The sequence below is a fragment of the Nanorana parkeri genome, unplaced genomic scaffold (genome assembly GCF_000935625.1).
Source record: "Nanorana parkeri isolate BGI_ZX_2015 unplaced genomic scaffold, ASM93562v1 scaffold502, whole genome shotgun sequence".
Lineage (NCBI taxonomy): Eukaryota > Metazoa > Chordata > Amphibia > Anura > Dicroglossidae > Nanorana > Nanorana parkeri.
In genome coordinates, this window is record NW_017306770.1 from 853,523 (window position 1) to 875,073 (window position 21,551).

Consider the following 21,551-nt stretch of genomic DNA (forward strand, 5'->3'; position numbering starts at 1 on the left):
CATTAGATTCCCTGTTTGAACAAAACAATCTTTTAAAAATAGGACATACAAAGTTGTGGATGCAGCTAATTGTCCCCTTAGGAATAGAATATTTTACTTATTTATTTTCACTCCGGGTATTGCATCTTTAATAAAGAAGAATATGAAAAATCAACCCCTGCAGTGCGAGGGTAGCCCCACTGCAAGGGTAAAGTCTAATTTTTCTCTAGGGTCCAAAATTAAGTCAAATAAATCAATCCTTGATCCTGCAATTCATATGCCCGGAGTTCTTCTTTAAACTTTTAAATATTGCAAGTTTGGTTATATATGGGAAAAGCCTAAAATGGCTAATAACAGCCCATATGGTTGCATAGTGTCACATGTTCTAGTATTACAGTACTCGTGGGCATTCAGCTTTGTTTTACATTGCACTGGAATTAGCTTGCACTGCACCACAAGTCCATGTTGATATTACAGATCTTGTTTGCTGCAGAAGTTCCTCAGAGGGGGGTGTCTTGACATGGCTTTGTCCAGTGTATGTAGCCTGAAGCACCCTTCACAGATTCATAACATTAGCATAGAGAAGACTGTGTTACAGTAAAATTGCCTGAGGCCCGGTGGCCTAAGATTTCATGTTCTTACTGTGCCAAATTAATTTTGCTGCTTTTATACAGCAACCTGTTCCCACAATGAGTCTCTTTACCTAGCATTTAAAGGGAATGTGTAGTTCTTTTGTAGAGATTATCTTTATATCTTTATTATGCTCAGTAATAATACAAAAAGAAAATGCAATTTAAAAAGTATTTTCAGTCTTTTTCTAATCAGGCAAATATGGCATTTTGCATATTAATGTTTTGTATGTCTGTGTGTGTATGATATATATATGTGTGTGTATATGTAAAAAAACAAACAAAAAAAAAACTGAGTATTGCAGTGTGCAATGATACATTTCTTATTGGACTAACAAAATATATAGAAGGCAAGCTTTCGAGAGTTAGTGTTAGTCCTACAGTATAAGAAAGGTATCCGTGCACACTGCAATACTAAGTTTTTTTACATACTGCATATCAGCCTGTTGTTCAGAGCCTGGTTTTAAGCATTCCATAGCTCAAGCTGAAATTAACACACAAAACTGTAACATTAATTCCAGAGACTTTTATCACACCGTTCAGTCGAAAGCTTTGAACAGACAAAAACAACCATCCATTAGGCTGCTACTGCTGTCTCTCCCTCTCTCACTCTCCCTCTCTCACTCCCTCTCCATAAAAATAAAGTTACACTGACCTAAAACCATTATGGTTTTCTTTAAAAAAAATATTTTAATCTATAACTGTCACTTTCATTTTGGGTGAAGGGCTCCGATATGGAAACCTAGCACTGTAGCCTTTCCCTACAATCTCCTCACATTGTTGCACATGTTGCTGCTGCCTCCATCAAGAAATAGTGTTTGTGGAGTAGGAAAGTACAATGTAATTGAGTAACCTTGCAATGCTAGATGCTTACGTGGATGGCGCTTAAAGGGGTTCTAAAGCCTCCCGTTTTTTTTGCCTAGATCTACTGCTGACAAGCAGTAGATCTAGGCAAAAAGTAACAAAAAACGCGTAAACAGCGGTTTAGACTGACCTTATTATCGCTGCGTGCTCCCGCGGCGAGAGTCCGGAACTGTTCGTGCGGCCACAAAGGATCTTGGGCCGGGCGCATGCGCAGTTCGGATTCTAGGCCGGGAGACGAGCAGAGACGCAAGGTAAGCCTATGGGATCGGAAGTGCCTTTAAGCAGAGAGGATTCAGCGCTGGATCGGAGAGCCGCCACACCGCTGGAGGGACAGATGAAAACATGGGGAAAGAAGAGGAAGATCGGATTAAATTAGAAAATAGAGTGTGTGTATGTGTGATTTATATTTATAGGGTTTTCTCAACAGAGCCACAGTCCACAGCAGTGCTCAATACTGTTTATCAGCTCCCAATGACTTTGACACCTCTTGTGTGACTCTTAGACACATTCTTCATGTGTCACTGCCTCTCTCAGCCTCCTGGGCTGTCTTCTATGTGATTGCAACACACACACATGGCTCCACTCTGACTCCTGGGCGGAGTTTTCCGGAGTTCTGATCATTAACCAGCACCCTTTCCAGATGGGCCGATTCATACCATCTCTAGTGTATTCCAGCACAATTAGCTTTTGGAACGCACTGGATCACATCCTGGCCGGCTCCCTGCGTTCTGGGGCGATCGCCTGCACTAGAAGGTGCGGCACATCAATGCCTGCGTTGCGGTCCAGTGCGATTGAAAAAAATAGTGCTTGTACTAGTGCTTGCATTGATGTGCCATGCTTTCTGGTGAGGGTGATCGCTCTGCAGGTGGTGGGAGCGTGGTGGTGCCATTGACTTGAATGCACCGCCACACACACTCCTGCCCCAGAATGTACGGAGCCGACCGGGATGGTATCCAGTGCTTTCCAGCAGCTAATCGTGGTGGTACGCACTAGAGATGGTGGGAACCGGCCCTAAGGGCTGTGCCCAGGTGCGCAATCATTGGGTCCTGGTCACTACTAATTCATGGACCCAGGAATGGATATTTCATCCCTTCGAATTCACTTTGAAATCTCCCAGTTCCAGAATCCCAACTATAATCCAGAAAGTAAAGTGCATGATATAAATATATATAAATATATAAATACAATATATAAATTATACAATGTGAAAAATTCTATAATTCTCAGTGTCACTTTTTATTATAATTATTTAAATAGACACTGAGAATTATAGAATTTTTCACATTGTATAATTTATATATTGTATTTATATATATTTATATCATGCACTTCATTATCTTCTAGCGCTGCACAATTTACACTTTATCAAATTTTGACCCCAGGGTTGAGAGTGCAGCTGCTTTAATATCAAGGCTACCCATAAGCGCGGATCCACATTTTTACTGTAATCCAGAAAGCCTGGAAAGAACTGTGAAGCCAGCTCTTTCCCAGTAAAAGTACTTGCTTTCTGGAAAAGCTCAGCCCCTCTGGCTGGGAGTCCTGGGTGACTATGTTGCCAAATTACACCATGGTCACACCACACACTCACACACTGCGTATCTATCTACACACACATTTTTATTTTTAAGTTGGATAGACATGCAGCCAGTGCCACCATATTCTGAGTAATCATTGTAATGGATATACCCCTTATAAAAAGTTTATTGTAAAAAAAGCTTATTTTTAAAAATCTTAAAATGTTGCTTCCAAAAAAATGAAAAGAAAAAAAAAAAAATCCACTGTGCACTCATTGTTCTGCTGATCTGTGTCCTTCTAGGAAAGGGAGAGAGGGCTCTGCAGCATGGGAAGGTAGAGAAACGGGCTGAAAAGTGCTGTATTATACTGGGAACGAGTGTCTGATGATAGTCTGTGAAAAGTGCTGTATTATCCTGTTAATGATTGTCTGTGAACAAGCGCCACCTAGTGATCACTCCCAGCACTGCACTGTATTACTCTTAGATCACAATATACTGATCTCCAGTCCCATTGTCAGGCAGCCACAGTGCACAGAGAATTAAAGCAACTGTATTGCTGCTCTAATACTAAGTGCATCTGTTGTGTCTTAATTTGCTTTTGATTACTGCATTTCAATATTAATATGAAGTCAATACAGAGTTTTATGGTATAGTATGGGGTATATCATTAGTTAAGCCTATTTTAATAGTAACTTTCAAGCAACCAGAAACTACATTTATCTGGAATCTACCAATCCTTGTGGATGCTAGATAACGGGGAGTTTACTGTATTTAGAATTATTAGGATGGCACGTTTCTTTGTAAACACAGCAAATGGTTATGACATTTGCAACTTGCTGGTTAAATATCAGCTTTTAAAATGAAATCACTTAACACTTCCTTGAAATCTGCCTGCTAACAAAATCCTTTGGGATGTCAAGAGAAATCTCTTCCTTCTGACTGTGCTACGACGATTTATCACTGAGGGGAACATACATGTGGCTTTCTTGAGCGACAGACTCTGCTGTGACCTTGGCATCCCTGCAGAAACTGACATTTTGAAAATGTAAGCAGTCCTTGGCAAAAGCGTGTCTTTGTTATCTCAGAGACCGAGCAAAAAGGGACAGAATGTAATTTGAAAAATCCTTGCAATACATCAAGTAGTTAGTTTGACTTTTAAGTCTCTTGTTTACATGTGGATGACATATTACAAATATAACTACTGTGCAGAACTTTACTTAATTAAAATATTTATTGTCGACATCCTTGGTAAAAAAAAAACAACTTGATATGAATACCATCCATCTGTTTTTTTTTTTTACAGATAATACATTTCAGCTCAGTTGTAAATGCTATAGTGTAACCCTGGAGCTGAACTTTTATGAATTATTATAGTTATACAATCAATAAAAAAATTACCGTACTTTTAAAGGCCACTAGTGTAAAAACCTGCTTTGGACTTGCTTCTTGTAACCCTCTGTACAGCAGCACTCAGACTGGGGTGGGTGTGCACTAGGGCCAACTAGCATGGTACATGCAAATGCTCACAGGGCACATGTCGCCAAAAGAAGAGAGCAGGGGGTGAAACTGCTGCTGCTGCTTCTTCTTCGCTGTCCTATGGCAGGCTGGGGCAGGGAGGTGAACTAGCTTAATTGCTTAATTGTAGCAAAGAAAGTTTGGCCACCAGCCAGGCAAAGCTATGTAAATTGTAGGTCTGGTTGGACAAAAAAACAAATACTTTGGTAGGGAAAAAACAGCTCCAATGCATTTAATTCAACCATATATTTAGCTTTTTTCCTGACTTTTAGCTATATGATAAGTTGTTAATTTTGTATGTGGTAACTGCATGCATCTGCGATGGCCTTGTGTTTCATTTATAGTAAGTGCCTGTATTCCATGCTTAAAGTATATTTCCACTTTTGCAGTCTTTACGAGAAAACCTCCCTATAGGTGTATGTATTCCCATTCACAGCATGTCTAAAAAATAAAAAAATTTAAAATTAAAAAGGCCATTGGGCAGACTGCAAGCTATTCTAATCAATTTAAAAGGGAGTCTGTCCCCATATAAAGACTAAGGACACACTGACTGACTAAGGAAAAACTGGCCCTACACTGATGGATGTTCGTACAAACATTCTTAGAAAAAATTTACTCAGAATACTATCTTGACAAATGTTGTTCGTAGTGTTTTTGCTTTAACATCTAATTTTGGAAATAATGCAGTTTCTTGAACAAAAACCACATTCGCTGTTAGAATTTTGTTCCATTTTTCCATTCTTTCTGCTCCATCGATTTATTTATTTATCCCCCCCCCATCACCCATTAACTATTAAAAAATTAAACAAATGCTCCAAAAACATTTTTTTAAAAACAAAACTCTACTAATGTATGACCACCCTAAGGCCTTGATCAGACCAAATGCAAAGCAGATCCGGTCAGGTTTCTGCACACGCACGCTAGTCTTTTAGATGCGTTTTTGGTTAAAAAAAAAATAATATATTTTTTTAAGTTTAACCAGTTGACATCCGCGGTGTTAAACCCCCTTCCCATCCAGGCCATTTTTCAGTATTCAGCGCTGCGGTACTTTAACTGACATTTATTCCGTCATGCAGCGCTGTACTGAAATGAATTTTATACCCTTTTTTGGGGACAGATAGAGCTTTCTTTTGGTGGTATTTATTCACCACTGGGGGTTTTATTTTTTTAATATATTAAGGAAAAATTACCGAAATTTAAAAAAAAAAAACAGTTTCCCCTATATTAAATGATAAACAGTTCGGTCTGTAACTGCTCTGCACCTGCTCCGCGCTTGGTGTGAACAAGGCCTAAGTTTCCTCTTGTTAACGTGCATTGCTTCTAGATCTATGGTTAGGACAGACTGTGTTGAAATTTAGTTACTAATGATGAGAACTGCCAGCACAGTACCAAAAAGGAAAATTATGCTAAACATCATCTCCACAGCCCCCTCAACATTATATTGGGGGGTGGGGGTTGTTAGGTAGGGTTCAAGTTATGCCATGTGGAAACATGTAACAAATATAAGGTAGGTGTAATCCCAATTTGGCTTCAAAAGTAAAAATACACTTTGTGTTCCTTTTCTTTTTTTAGAAGCCATTGATTGTGTATGTTGTGAAGACAGAAAAGGACAGCCATTTGCTGCAGTCCAGAAAATGAAGATTGGGTACTTCTAGTTTTTGCTTTGTCCATCCAGAGTGTGTTTTCTGTTTCAATTCTGCAGGACAATCTTCTAACACACACTCTGGAGATACAAAGCAGCAGGTTAAGTTACTCTGCTTATTGCCCATTATCTTGAATTGCCTCTGTCACATATTGTGCATGACTGTACATCACTTCTGATGAGCACAGCGAGCTGTAGCAAAATTCATGCAACAGGTTGCAAAAGGGACTTTGTAAAAACACTTAACAATCACTTCACACAAAAGCACACACTTCTGCCTGCACTATCAATGCTTTTCTTGTCTGTACAGCCCCTTGAAAACAGACAAACATTGTGATTTGCACTTCATAAGGCAAGCCTTTGTTCATACAGTGTAGTTAGTAACACACAGAGTTCACGCTAAAGCTGTTTTGAACAATTTTGAGCTTTCTGTAGTGTTCCTCTCCCACACAATCCCTTCTGTTTTGTTAAAGTAATGAATTTCATCACCTGACCCTCCTTGAGCTATTTTGACCAGATTATTTCATATTGGGAAAATTGCAGCCATTAATCATTCATCATCTCTGCTCATACCTAGACACAGGAGTACATTGCCATTTCCGGTGATTATGCTGTCAGTGCCGAGCGCTTACAGGCTGTTTCTTACTGCAGAGGCGTTTTGTCATATTTAGACTCATTCCTTTGCTCTCCATGCTGCTGAACTGTGCAAGACACTTGTAGTGGGCAATTTGTAGCAAGCACTTACCAGAACAAATATATACATCCTCATCCTTATTTATTTTTACTGTACTGTAGTATTTTGTCTCACTTTTGATTTGAACTGCATGTATTATTCGAGTCACACCCGTGCTAGATGTATTTTCAGCCCTGCAGTGATTTTAATGAAAGTCGTGTTTTACCCATGCCCTGGGATGGTGATGATGAATAGGTGCTCTAAGCAGTAATATGGTTATTTCATTATGCAAAATTATGGCCAACGTTGCTTTATTATACCCATTTCTGGAAAGAAACAAAAGGAGTTGATATGTTGGCCCTTATTTTCTAGTCTGCTGTCAGAATTTGAATACCGAAAGCTGGCAGCTTGGGATAAATGGAGTTATTTCAGTAAAATTGTTTGGTTTTTTTTTTAAATTACTGCAATTAAGGCAACATGTATTTAAAACCAATAAAGGTAAATTTCACCTAATTGTAATTTTTCTGCAAACTCAATTTCACAGAAATGGCTTCACTTATTCCTGGCAGACGCTACCAGTCCTGCATGTAATTTTTAATTAACTTTTAATGCACTATTAAGAGCATTGTTACGCACCAATTTAATGTCTCCCAAAACAGTTCATTTGAAGGCATGCCAACTGTCAAGGATGCAATTGTGCTTATTTCAGTTCTCCACGGAACTTTAAAGCCTTCCAATGGCTGATGTCATAGCTGATCACATGAGCAGCTCCATGACCGCTGCAATCCAAATAGAGGCAAAGATGGCACCTTCCTTGGCTGTAAGGGATAGGAGGTTGTGGTTCTGCTTTCATGTGAATTTCAACCTTCAAGCACAAGTCTATCCAAAACTTTTTTTTGTTTTGGATAGTGCGAGTAAAAATTTTAATTCCTGCTACTGGACTTTTTAGAGATTTTTTTGTCTGCCTTACTCTCATGGTGACAACGGTTTCACTAGACAGGAGGTAAGGGAAGATCGCTAACAGCATCGCAGAGAGAAATTAAAAAAAAACTTGCAGGGATTCTAGCCTTCCCCTACTCTACTATGAAAAAAAATATTTTCAATCATGTCTGTGTTGCTGTTGGAAATTTTCCTTTGATATCCTTCCTGATGAAACCATTGTCACCATGAGATTAAGTGAGGGTAATCTCCCTGCATAACCGTAAAGGTGCAACGGAGGTTCTAATATTTCCTCACCCAATCATACAAAGTTTTGGTTCGACTTGCACTTCACCAACACCGAACTGAAATTGCAGTCTAAAGCTGGCCATACACCTATAGACTATCTGCAGATTTTCTGTGGTCAGGTGAAAAATGTGCAACAGATTCCTCCATCTACGCTAAATTGTGTGGATGAGGGATCTCCCACTGGGCCAAGCTTCAGTATCTTGCTAGTCAGCCCTGCTGACTGTCAAAATACCTGAACAATCTGATTTTGACAGCCCGTGGGGCCGACTAGCAAGATACGGAAGCTTGGACCAGTGTGAGATTCCTCCATCCACACAGTTTTTTCTTATCTTATGATAGTTGCCGCTTGTAAATGGCAGATTAGGGATTCCTGCTGCAGGAAAACGCAAGTTCCTGACACAGGAATCTCTAATCACACCTAAAATATACTGAAGGTGTGAATGGGGCCTAATATACACATACACTAAAGGTGCCCATACACCTGCCGATTATCGTACGATAATCGCGGGTGTATGGGCAGCGTGTCACCGCTTCTACTGTAAGGTCGTACGACTTTTGTCTTCCAAACAGGCTGGAAAACCTGCCGAAAATCGCACGATTTTTGGCGGGTTGGTGGCGTGGCCGGAAGACGAATGCCGCAAAGGCTGGTCTGCGCAAGCGCACACTGCCCGCTCAGCACTGCAGTCATCGCAAGTACGATCTGCCTGTCCAAGATGGGCAGATCGTACGAGATTTTTATGACCTTACAACCATCGCACAACGAAAGTCGTGCAATGGTTGTAAGGTGTATGGGCAGCTTAAAACACAATAATGCACTTTTCAACGTTACACCCCCCCCCTCCCTGCACAAATATAATAATAAAATTCCCCACGCACACAAAAAATAATACACTCCCCCTGTTATAAGCCCCCTAACACACATAAAACAATATACTCCCCCCTTTTTAACCCCCCCACACATAAAATAATATACTCCCCCTTATTAACCCCCCCCACACACATAAAATAATATGCTCCCCCCTTATTAACCCCCCCACACACATAAAATAATAACCCCCCCACACATAAAATAATATACTCCTCCCCCTTATTAACCCCTCCCACACATAAAATAATAATACACTCAATCCCCCTCAACTGTTCATGTCTTTGCAGGGAGGAGGCTGTGAGCAGGATCGATCCCCGGTTTTCTGGGGGTGATTAGTGGGGTCTGCAGTAATCACCCCCAGATAACCAGCGATCGATCCTCCTCACATACATCCTTTCTTTCGGCCGGAGCTCAGAACTGTCAGAGCTCCGGCACAAGGAAGCCGGAGCTGCTCTGCGGTCTGCATCCGACACAGATGCAGACCGTGGAGCTGCTCCCGCAAGTCAGATACGCGGTCTGCAACCGTGTGCCTGACATATCAGCTGTCTGCGGGCCACATAGTACCGGCTCGCGGGCCGGAGTTGGTCCGCGGACCAGTACTTGGAGACCCAAATTTCCACTCGCCCTCACTTTTATTTTTACTCGTCAAATGCGAGCAGGCGAGTGGAAATCTTTAGCCCTGATGCAGTCTGTGGTAAGATCTGTTTCTCTGCATTGTCTTCCGTTCTAAATGTTTCAGCATGAAATCAATTGCCCCCAAATAATGTAAACTAGATACTGGACTCTGGCATCTTTCAACTAAAATTTTGAATTGAAAATTAACATCTCGCTTTTGAATTTAGTGTGCAGTCCTCAAGTGTTTACTGTCCTTTCCACTGTCCAAGACCCTTTAAAAGATCTCTGCTATAATTGGTATGGATGTAACAGTCTGCGTTCTATGTGTTTCTATGGCACATGATTATTTCTGTAACCTTTAGTGGGTTTTCATAGGAATATATGAAGAACTGAGGTTAGTGACAGCTTTATTCAAAATACTTAGCTCTGGGTGTCATGTTGGTACAGAAATGTGGGAGGGGTCCTTCTCACTGGCACCCCAGGCAGTGTTGAAAACCCAACATTGGCTTGAAAGTTGACATACCATGTTCAAAAATGAGAAGGCTATGATGGTTAAAGTGAATTTTTGCCCAGACATTAAAGTGTTAACATGTGCATCACACTTAATACTGCATAGGGCAGAGTTAACATCAAAATATCAGCGCTGCTCTCAGCAATGTTGAAGACAATCTACTGTTGTACGGGGAAGAGAAAGAAGACTGTAAAATGTCCCACGACTGGCCAGAAGTCTCTAGGAAAAAAGAGATGTATTAAAGCATTTCCAGCAAGACAAAGGTCTGTACCGCATAGCACAATTCTTTAAAGGTCGCAAGCCACTTACTTTGACGTACTGTCGGGAGGCTTTACACAAGCCATCTTCGGAATACTTTCATTACAGACAATTGTTACATTTTTTAGGTTCTTTGAAAACACCTAACGTGATGTCTCCCTTTAGAACAACCTACGAACAGTGGTGTCTTGGAGCCGGGGGCCAGAGGGGGGGAGTTTCTCTGCTCTATTCCCTCCTGGTAGACTCTGAAAGTAAATTACCCTATATGTTAGCTTGGGAACAAGACCTGGAAAGGGTTATTCCTCTGGAGGTCTGGCATCAATGTTGTTCCCGTGTGTCATCAGGTCTACTTAATATTTCACTAATAGAAGCTAATTATAAGGTTCTATCTAGGTGGTATATGGTCCCTGCCAGACTAGCGAGAATATACCCAATAAAGCATTTCCAAAAACAAGAATTTAGATTGATATTGCAGCTGTCTATTCCTTAGATGAGATGTCTACATTAGTTTTCAGGCTTTTTTTTCCCCTTCTCACCTGTCAGTCCTGTAAATAATGCACTTTCTTGTTTTGGATGGCTACTATCACACCTCCACTGTATCTGTGGATGAATCAATGGGTGCTACCCAGTCTGGACTTCAAACATGTCTGCCTTTTGTTCATCTCAATTACATGGCGACTAGTGGGATTAGTAATTTGGATCACAGGAAATGACAAGGACATGGTATTTCTAACAATCTTAACAGATATTTTCTATACTTGCCAAATTGCTCTTAGTCTGAAAAATTAAAACTAATACAACCACAACATTCTAGGACTGATCAGCTGCAATATATAACATTTTTGTTCTTGGATTTAATTATGCTTTTAAACTAGAAGGAAACACAAAATGTAAGCAGCGTCCATCATGGCACTTCAAACCCTGCTTATTTGACATTTAAAAAAAAATCTAAACTATCAGAAATCACGAAATAGATTATTTTTAAATCATTACATGCAGTCACATGACTGCAAATCCTCCATGTTAGTGTCTTCCTTTCTGGGCATTGGGTAAAGACTTTCCAAATGCTTGACATAAGAGCAGGAAGCTCTGTCCAATTAGCTCCTGGTTGTATCGCAGAGAAAAGTCCATCCTTCTGATATTGACAGAGGCTTGGCAGTATTTGGGAAGTGATTGGTCAGCTATGTCCGTTCAGGGGGACCTTTGACGGCCCTCAGAGCTCTCCCACTAAGAGCGTTTAGCAACTGGGAGTACTGGGAGAGTATACCCTATGACTCCAATCAGCTAGAGTGAGAGAATGGGCACAGTGTAGCCAAAAAGCTAGGAGAGAGGCCACACCACACAGTCCGACCTCCTTACGCTTTGGAAGAAGACGTGTCTGGGGATACTTCCGGATACTGGAACTTATTAACGACTTAATAAGTGGGTCAACAGATAATTTCTGTATAATAACAAATCAGTTTTAACATGAGCTATTATGTGCAACTAATGACAATGATTTTCATTTTTTCCTCAAACACTTAAATGGAGTTTTTAAAAATGGGTTGGGGGGAGGGGGCCTTTTCAAAATAATGAGTTTTTTTTTATTTAAAAAGGTCTGTTTTCATTTAACTGAAATTTGAGCTATGTGTGGGCACTGTATCTGTCACATGCTGTAGTGAGCAATATACCAGAGTTTCTGGCTCTGCATCACCTGATGATTGAGTTTCACACATCTTGCTGCTACGTCTTCAGTAGTGTTAAAATTGCCATTACTGAGGATCCAAGAATCTTATTATATTATAAATACATGTGCGTTCTGAATGTGCTTCTGCATTTCCTCTCTTTATTAACAACATTTTACATGAGAAACGCATAGCTTTATTTTTGATTTACCATACGTCAGAAGGGAACACATGCATTTTTATATATATAAATTTGTTTAATTTCTTCTATCAGGAAGAAGAATATCCTCCACGGGATGACTTCAGTGATGCTGACCAGTTAAGAGTGGGAAATGATGGAATCTTCATGCTGGCTTTCTTCAGTAAGCTTTTAGCCTATCCTTTGTATTGTGAATTAAAACAAAATCAGTTTGATCTTGAGTCCACTGTGAAGCCATGTGTTTCCATTTTAAGCTTAGCTAACCTTTTTGTTAAAATTAAAAGAGTACAGCAGAGTGAGACGGCATAAAGGGTAATTAACTTGCTGCATACACACAATGCAAACAAAAATTAAACAGTCAGGATATAGTGCAACATACTGTGCTTTTCTTTCATGTTTTTTTCCTATTTTTGTTTGTGTCGGGATGTTTGCACAGTAAGTATTTGAAGCTGCCCGTACACTGATTTGTATATTATTATTATTAATACTATACAGGATTTATATAGCGCCAACAGTTTGTGCAGCGCTTTACAATATAAGGAAGACATTACAATCACAATACAAATCAAGACAAGATGGTAAGGAGGGCACTGCCCATTAGGGCTTACAATCTAAAAGGGAGGGGGCTTACTATATCTAGTAAGCGCAGAGCCACCGGTTGATACAGTACCACATCCCTGTTGGAAACCAATAGTCAACAAATGGATTATTGGGGCTTTATAGGTACCATGGACACAGCACCTTAAAACATGATGTACAATGATGTTTTGTTAGTAACTTGCATAAAATCAATTAAAACACATTACTCAGGTAAGCAACACCTATAAAAACCTATATTCCATCATAGACGAGGACTACCCAGTATAAACATACATTCACATCGATGAGGCTACCCAGCAGTGCCCTGCCGTGGCACTAGTGGCTGGCTATATGCATATGGCATTGCACCATTAACTGTAATTTACAGATAATTATTCAGTTGCCTCCAGACTCTTCCTGAGGAAGTGCAAGCGAAACGCTTTGAAGGTCAGGCCACTCTTCAAACTATGTATACCCGGTGAATTTACTGAAACAACATTTGGGATAAAACTCTAAGAATCGGTTATTTTGGAGTGGCCCTGGGAGGCTGGTCTGATATAACTATTATTACACAATGTGATGGAGTAGATGTTTTTGTTAGTGTTACTTACATAAAATCAATTAAAAGAGATGACACAGATAAGTTAATAAAAAACTGATTTTATATTGTGTTTTAAGATGTTTTGTCCATGGTACCTATAAAGCCCCAATAACTAATTTGTTGCCTGCCCATACACTGCTCGAATATAAATGAAACCTGCTGACTTGGCAGAAATTCCAGCAGTGTGTCAACCCGTTGGTGTCCCCCCATTCAACTAAAGTCAAGTTTTCAATTTAATTTTGTGGAAGGAGCCAGTCTGGTTATAGTCACTGTTCGTCCAACAATTTTCAAACTGCTGCAGTCACTGTCCGGGTATTCTGACAGCGACGCACCTGACATTTTCGGAATACAATAGCCCTGTTTAGCATTAATGAAATGATGGGGAAATATGAATAGTGTATGGCCAGCTTTATACTTTGGTTAACAATCTGTTTCTAGCATGCGGATTGGACATTGAATGAGCTATAGCACATTTAACAAGTACATTGCTCTGCCTATTATGTGCTTTTCTCTTGCCAGCATGCCCCCAGTGTTGTATCGACAGCACTTTGCAGTTCAGTAAAACCTCACAGTCTTTCATTGCTGATACTGCTTGCTTGTCTACTTTGTGGTGTGTCACAGAAATGTAGTGTAAAGATATATTCAGGTATTTAAACTAGCTGTATTTAAATGCATTGTCTGATGAGTGTTTTTTTAATGAGTATATTAGGAGTAAATGCTGATCCTATATTATTGTCCAGGAGCTCAGAGTTTAAATGAAAACACAGCAGTGTAGAGTCGGATCCGAGAACACCTGCAGCTGAAGCCCTTCCAAGCAAACACATTTAGGCATTTTTTTGCATACACACATTTTCTGGGGAATACAGGCACGTTTGTGTGTTTTAGCACACAGCAATACTCCTCATTTATGTTCTTTAGGAGACCATAAAAATGTAAATTGCAGGATCTGGGAAGAATCGCATTGAACATTTGCAAATAATTAAAGACATTATGCTCTATTATTAAGAATGGATAGTGATACAGTAATTTGCACTTATAAACAGCTTGGTAAAAGCTTACTTTTCATTTTTTAAACAGAATATTTTCTAGTGCAATGATCAGAACTCTTCCCAAATACCAGTGAAGTCTGAACTCAGGTGTCATGCATTCTTCAAAGACAATTGACTGGTGTCAGTTTCTTATAACTGTCAAGGGAACAGTGAATGCTAGTCTGGAAGCCAATACATAATCCGGGTTTTGGAAATAAAGAGGGGAAAGGTGCACATTTTATATGTGTGAGAATCTTGTTGACCATGGCAGCTGTTTTCATAAACACAGGTCAGCGTTTCCAAAGGAGATCACTGGGACCAATAAAAGAAAACACACAAACTCTGATCCAAAGATGAGAACTAGCTACTGGATATTACATTCAACATGATGTTCGTAAATTCATTTCAATCTAATAGGCATGCTTTTCATTTACATTTATGTAAAAATGGCTTTATTGCTGACTTCAGCCACTTTAGTATTACAAAGAATACTCAACGGATATAAACTACAAAGCACAAATGTACTCAAACTTCATGCAAGTTGATTGTTCGAACACAAATGTTTTAGACAATCAAATTGATGTTTAATTGGTTGAATGAATACATTTGCTGTAGTACTGCACCTACCTGGATAAGACTGGATAGATGTGTGATTTCCAGCCTGTGTTAGTTTAACATTCTTTTTATATGTAGTTGGATATTTTCTCTGGCATCCAGGTCCATGCCACCCAACATAGTGCCATTGATTAGATTGTGTATTTCCACTTGATGAAAAGGCCTCTCCTTTCAGGGCTTGACAAATACCAGGTCGCCATGGCAACTACAAGTTGCGTCCTGGCGCCTGGGCTTTTGTCAGCCCCTCTTTCCATTCAGCGGCTTCCAGCCGCTGGATGGGACACTTTTTTTTTTTTCTCTGGCTCTCGAAAACTGGCGACAAGTGCCCCATCCAGCCCCTGAGAGCAATAGCCAGCCTGCTATTGGTTATTTTAAATTGCACTAGCCAATAGCAGGCTGGCTATTGCACCCGCCCCCACTGCCTGCTGTCAATCAGCAAAAGAGGGCCTGAAGGAGAACAATCTCCGTCAGTTACCTCCTCTGCTGATCGACAGCAGAGAGTGGGTAGGTGCAATAGCCAGCCCGCTATTGGCTGTTGCAATTTGAAATGGCCAATAGCAGGTTGGATATATCTTCCAGCCACTGCCTGCTGTGTTTATATGCAGCTGCCATTCCCTAGCGAAGTGGAAAGGTGACACTTGGGGTCTCCCCTTAAAGAGATTCTTTCATCTCCAAAGTGCTATCACATAGGCGGCTTGTGAGCCCCCAATGTGATGGCAATGAAGTAAAAAAAAAAAAGTTGAAAAAAATTGTTAAACTTAAATAAAAAATACACAAAAATAAAGCCTGCAAACTTGCGCATTTTAAAAAGAAAAAAAAAAAAAAGCCTGGCTCCTAACTTTTTTTTGCCAGCTCCTAGATTCACAGAAAATGTGTCAAGCCCTGTATTAAATTGACGATAAACTCAAGAGATATATCATAAAAATGCAGTCAAGTACCTCAAGGCCTTGTTCACACCAAATGCAGAGCAGATTCGGTCAGGTTTCTGCACACGCAGTGCAGTGGGTTGTGCCGCGTTTTTGATGCGTTTTTGCCGCGTTTTTAATGCATTCCGGGCCGTTTTTGGTTAATTTTTTTATTTTTAAGTTTAACATCGGCTTTCAGGCACTTGCATGCATTTTGATGCGTTTTTGATGCGTTCCAGAGCACTTAAAATTGAGCTTGCTGCAGTTTTTTCACTGGATCTGCACGCTGCGATGTGAACTGGAGCTCAAAATACCATAGGAATACATTGGACGCAGTTTTGATCCGGTCGGCACCTGCTTTGCTCTGGATCTGCTCCGCGCTTGGTGTGAACAAGGCCCAACTGTTAACAAAAATGTATCGTATTTGTGTATCACTCAGCTGTGATCCTCAAATCATCTCTGAATTGGTGCTGACACTGTCCTTCCTTCTGGAGGGGGGCTACTTTTGTTCCCCATGGTCCCTGTGTGTGTTGTAAAGTAGTCACCGCTCCAAGCTCACTCCTTTTGATGGGGCTACAATCTCAAAACAAATTAGTAAACTAAACGTGAGATTTTAGTCCATCATGGGAGTAAGCTTGGAGCGGTGGCTACTTTATAATTCACACAGGGACCATGAGGTACAAAAGTAGCCACCCTCCAGAAGGAAGGACAGTGTCAGCAACAATTCAGAGGAGTGGAGGCGTGTGGGTGACAAGGGGTTCCCTACAGGGATGATTGATTTTCTAACTATTTGATGAGTTTTAATACCCCCAGTTTTCCCTTTTACGGCTACTAACAGGGCCCGAAGGTAGTAGTTTATGAATTTCTCTCCCCAAAATGCATGTTATGGAAACTTCTGCTATAAACATATATTCCATGACTTATCCCCCAGAACAACCAGTCTGGCTAGGAACGTTTGAGTTAAAACAGCCCTTAGCTTAAAGCAGACCTTTACCCATATCTTTAAAATGACAACAAACACACCTTTTAGAAATGTTTAGTAATGACAATCTACAAACAAATACTTCTAGATAATTTCAGGCTTTGTATTCTTTGCATACCTTATTTCTATTTTCTTCCCCAGTCTTCTGACAGTGGCCATGTTAATTAAGGGCAGATTACTAGCTCTCCTATTACCTCCTGGATTACTGGCACATGTGTGTGTGTGTATGTATGTATGTATGTATGTATCTCTGGAAGTGGCACTTTTATTTTTATTTTCTTTAATTTTCATATTCTACTCTTGAACTGACAGAAAGCAGTACACAGCCAACTGTACAGACAACTAAAATTAAAAGATTTTTAAAATTATGTTGTCTTTAAAATCTATCTGAATACCATTTAACCTCCCTGGCGGTCTAATTATGCAGTACTTTTGCATGCCAAAGCGGTACATTGTTTTTCATGGGAATTTGTTGTTTTATATTGTAGGCCTGTAATTCTTAGTAAATCTTAGGAATTAATCACCTAAATCTGTCCAAACAAGAGTCTAGTAGACGTCCCGGATATGATAAAGTTTGAAACAGGAAATTAAAAAATGATAATATAAAATCAAAAATCTCATGAATGAATCCTTAGAATCTCAAACCTGTAAGTGTGAATGCTTATATAGCGGTTCATAACTTAAAATAGTAATTCAGGTAACACATGGACATTCTCAAGTTTCCAGGCAGAAAGAACAGTAAAAGTGCTAGCAGGGCACTGGACAAAGCTCTAGGGACAAAATTGAAGTGAAATAGTTTGATAAATATATGTAATTATAGCAGATTACATTGTATTCTGTGTATCCTGTGTAAATGTTATGTTTTCACTTTTGAATTTCCTAAAAGTCAGATGCCGGCACACGGCAGAGGACACCGCGGGCTCGTAGTGACAAGGTAAGTGACACTTTTGTGTAATCCCGAGTGTGGCACGGGGTTACCGCTCTTGGTACTGAAAATTAACCCCGAGCCACACTCGGGAATGCTGCCAGGGAGGTAAAGATAGGTGGATTTTCTTCCCAAATTTAGTTCTAAGAAAAGACACAGCATTTTTTTTTTTTACTTTTTTTTTTTTTTTAAGCCAGATGCAGGCAGTAGGAAAAACAATCTTCACTGGAAACTAGACATTAAATGAAGATAGAGAGGAAATAAGTAGAGAAGAATGAGGAAAATGGGGGAAAAGGAGGTGGAAGATGCCAGTGCTGAAATTGTATGCGATTGTTAAATTGTACTCTTTAGGAAAATGTATGACTGACCTCACCGTGTTTTTTATTTGTAGTTCCATACAACAAAATATTTATTTTACTGAATGGTGTTTCAACTTCCATTTCACTAGTAAGCAAATTACTCCGGGTGCATTTTGTGTTTTTCCATTTTCTGCTTTGTGTACAGCTGCAACTGTTCAAATTATTGTAACTGCTCAATAAATGCAAATACAAAATGATGAATATGTTCAGGTGTTATACTGTTCTGAACAAATACATGATTACAGAATGTTTTCAGAGATTTTCAGATGCAGAGAATAATGTGTAGCCTAGCTCTAGAACAGTGTTTGTCAACTGACCTGGCCCTAGCCTGGTACCGGGCTGCAGACTTCCTGTTGCCAGGCCACACCTGAACCTTGCCTTGACTACTGCTTAGAAACACTACACTGTTTACAATCTGTTTTTGATTCACTCCATACATGAGAAATACCCGGTGGATCCTGCCAGTCCCCTCTTCTTCCTTGTTGTAAACTGACCACGTAGAGCACGGAAGCAGATCCATTCTTGCTTGATCTGTTTTTGTCCCTGAGATCACTCCCCGAAGTTGCAGGGAGCCATGCTAACACACAGCATGCCTGTATCTCCCATTATGTGCTCATGCCACTTGTTATGTTGATTGACAGCTGTTCCCTGCAGGAGCCTCGCTCTCAAAATTTCAGCGTTTACACACTGGGATTGATTTACCCGCTGTGTGTGACCTGTATACGCTGCCCACCTGCTTATTCAACCCAAGTTGGGCTGGTGAAACTGCGTGTCCCGAGCAGAGGAAGACAAGCAAAACTTTAAATAGACTTTAATACGTTTTGTCATAGCGTTTATTGAATTACATCAACTGATTACTGCCTTTTTAAATACATATTTTGCATTCAGATGCTTTTATTCTACAAGTATAAACGTTATTTTTGATGTTGGGACATGACATTTTTTTTTTTAGAATTTACCGGGCCCTGGTCTCACAAAGGTTGAGCTTAGACATTGCAGAGGTTTTAGATCTCCTAATGTAATTAATTATAGGTTTTTATGTAGATTTGTGTGCTTTTTCTTTTACGATTTTGTGTGTACAGTTCTCATATTTTAATATATTGATTATTAGCATTTAACTGTGTATAACAGAGAGCTAGTGTTCACATACAGTATGTCTCTGTCTCTGTTGTAACTGTTCTGAATGGGAGCAGATAAGAGTATGACCTATATGTAGGAAACCATCTAATGTGCCCCTATCATGTTCACATAATGGAAACATGGGAAACAGTCATCTTTTCATTGTACAGACAATGCATTGTATCCATTGACTGTGAACTTAGAAGAATAAGGGTTAGTGTATACAATGTTTTCTTCTGAAATGTGCCTGTAAAGCATTTGTGAAGAATTTGGAACACGGTGCTTGAATTTTAATTGCATTGATAAATGGTCACTTGCTTTGGTTGTTCCTGTAATCATTTTTCATGCCTTTTTATACCTCTATGAAATTCAAATGCATGTTAAACGCACTTCGCACATATCAAATGCAAGCATGTTTGTCTTGCTTCTGAGTTTAAAGTCGAAGTACGGGATAAGTAAATATTGTCTGAATACAAGAGGCATGTGCATTCTTCCTCGAGTCTTTGTGTATTTCTTCCAGATCTGTGCTGTAATCCAGCGTAAAACTTATTTTTTTTCTGTGTAGGAACTTCCTTTAATAATAAAGACCAGTCACTGCTGTTCTCTCTCCTTACATAGGGTGACTGGTCTTGTCTCCATCCCCTTCCTGTAGTTTTCTGAAGGCAGCCTGTAGTGGGTGGTTCTTCTAGGCCCCTCCCACAGCTCTGCTCTCTGCACAAGCTTTGTACAGCCCAGTGTGATGTCACTGCAACTTTTACAAGGCAATATTTGGGTTTGCAGGAACATTTGGTGCACACAAAGTGGATTTATATCCTTTATAGTTATTGAGGAGTATATTTTGAATGATGTCACACACAAGTTATTTGTATAAAAGGTACGCTAAATCACCCAGATTCCTAACTACCTGTTTTCTACAACTCCACTGTATGTACAGAAAGGGTAGCGCTCCAGGTGATGTTGCAGCTCACTCACTGATCCCAGCTCTTTCCTAGTGCATTGAACTCAATGGAAAAAGCCACACCTCCTTCATATTTCTTTATCGTTACCTTGAAAAAAACCATATTGCCACTTGAATGTATACACCGCAATTATTTTTGAAGAGAGAAAAATGTGTGCGAAGGTGTGACTTTCTTCTATTGAATTCACTCCACTGCTCTACAGTATACTCTCTAAGTAGCTGGAGTTTGACAGCAAGGCCTCTTCTCAGACTTGCTGTCACTCAATAGAGCAGGGCTTGGCTGGCAGTATGGCTGATTTTGGGTGTACAGGCACACTGTGTTGACTAGAAGTAGCATGTTAGGGACTCAAACGGACCATGCCAGCACTGATCTGCTTCCATGTTTGTGTGGTCAATTTGAAAGAGGAAGATATGGGAATTGGCATGATCACCTGGTATTTTTCAGGGAATGTCTTAGAATTTAGCTTTACAATAAACTGTATTAATACAAAAAAATGCATCACTTTAATATGTTTAGTGTTAACATACACTTTACCTTTTAGTGTTGGGTGAACAGGAAAATTTGTCAATTTCTGGACACATCGATGATAATGCTGTTACATAGCTGTGACAGCCAGTATTAGTGGACAGTGTGTTATTTGTAAGAATCCGAAATTATTTGTGAATATATCCGCAGCTGAACCACAACGAATCTGGAACACTACAGATTACCTGATCTCTAGTCATGGATCCTGGCATTTTCAGACCTGCCTCTTCTAAGCACAGACAATGGCTAGCAGAATCACAACTTTTGTTATTTCTGTTAGTTACTTGTCTGCAAATCTCAGCCAGTGAGAGTGACATTTTATAGCTTTAGAATATATCCTACTGCCAGAAGGAGGACATGAATTGTAGATCTAGAAGTTGAAAGCCAGGGAGTGTCCTTAGAGTGCATATAGTAATACTGATGTGTAATTCATCATATCTCTGTACTGCTTCAGTACGTTTGCTTGAGAACCACATGCCATAAGCCAGAATTCTTAATAAACAAGTCGGCATTTTGTTTTTTTATTCCTAAAACCAACCAATAAGTGTGACAGTTGGCTTAGAATAGCTTTAGACTATATCCTGCTGCCAAGAGGAGGACATATATTGTGGATTTAGAAGTTGGAAGCCAGGGATTGTCCTTAGCTTGCATGTAGCAATATTGATGGTATGTAATTCATCATGTCTATAGCTTGTCTAAATATTTCTGGCACTTTTGCTTGTGAGCAACATACTATATGATGAAATTCCTCTTTAATAAACAAAAGAAGCCTCCCCCCCCCCCCCAAAAAAAAAAC

At 39.8% G+C, this 21,551-nt stretch overlaps 1 protein-coding gene across 2 annotated transcripts in view; it reads left to right on the forward strand.

Annotated features, from left to right (window-relative positions):
• The window catches only part of NDFIP2 (Nedd4 family interacting protein 2), a 94,452-nt gene that overhangs the window by 34,459 nt on the left and 38,442 nt on the right, over window positions 1-21,551 (forward strand). For both annotated transcript variants that reach the window (XM_018561131.1, XM_018561132.1), the window contains one exon: window positions 12,234-12,321. In XM_018561131.1, the coding sequence (XP_018416633.1) occupies window positions 12,234-12,321 (88 nt within the window). The remainder of the gene's footprint in view (window positions 1-12,233; window positions 12,322-21,551) is intronic.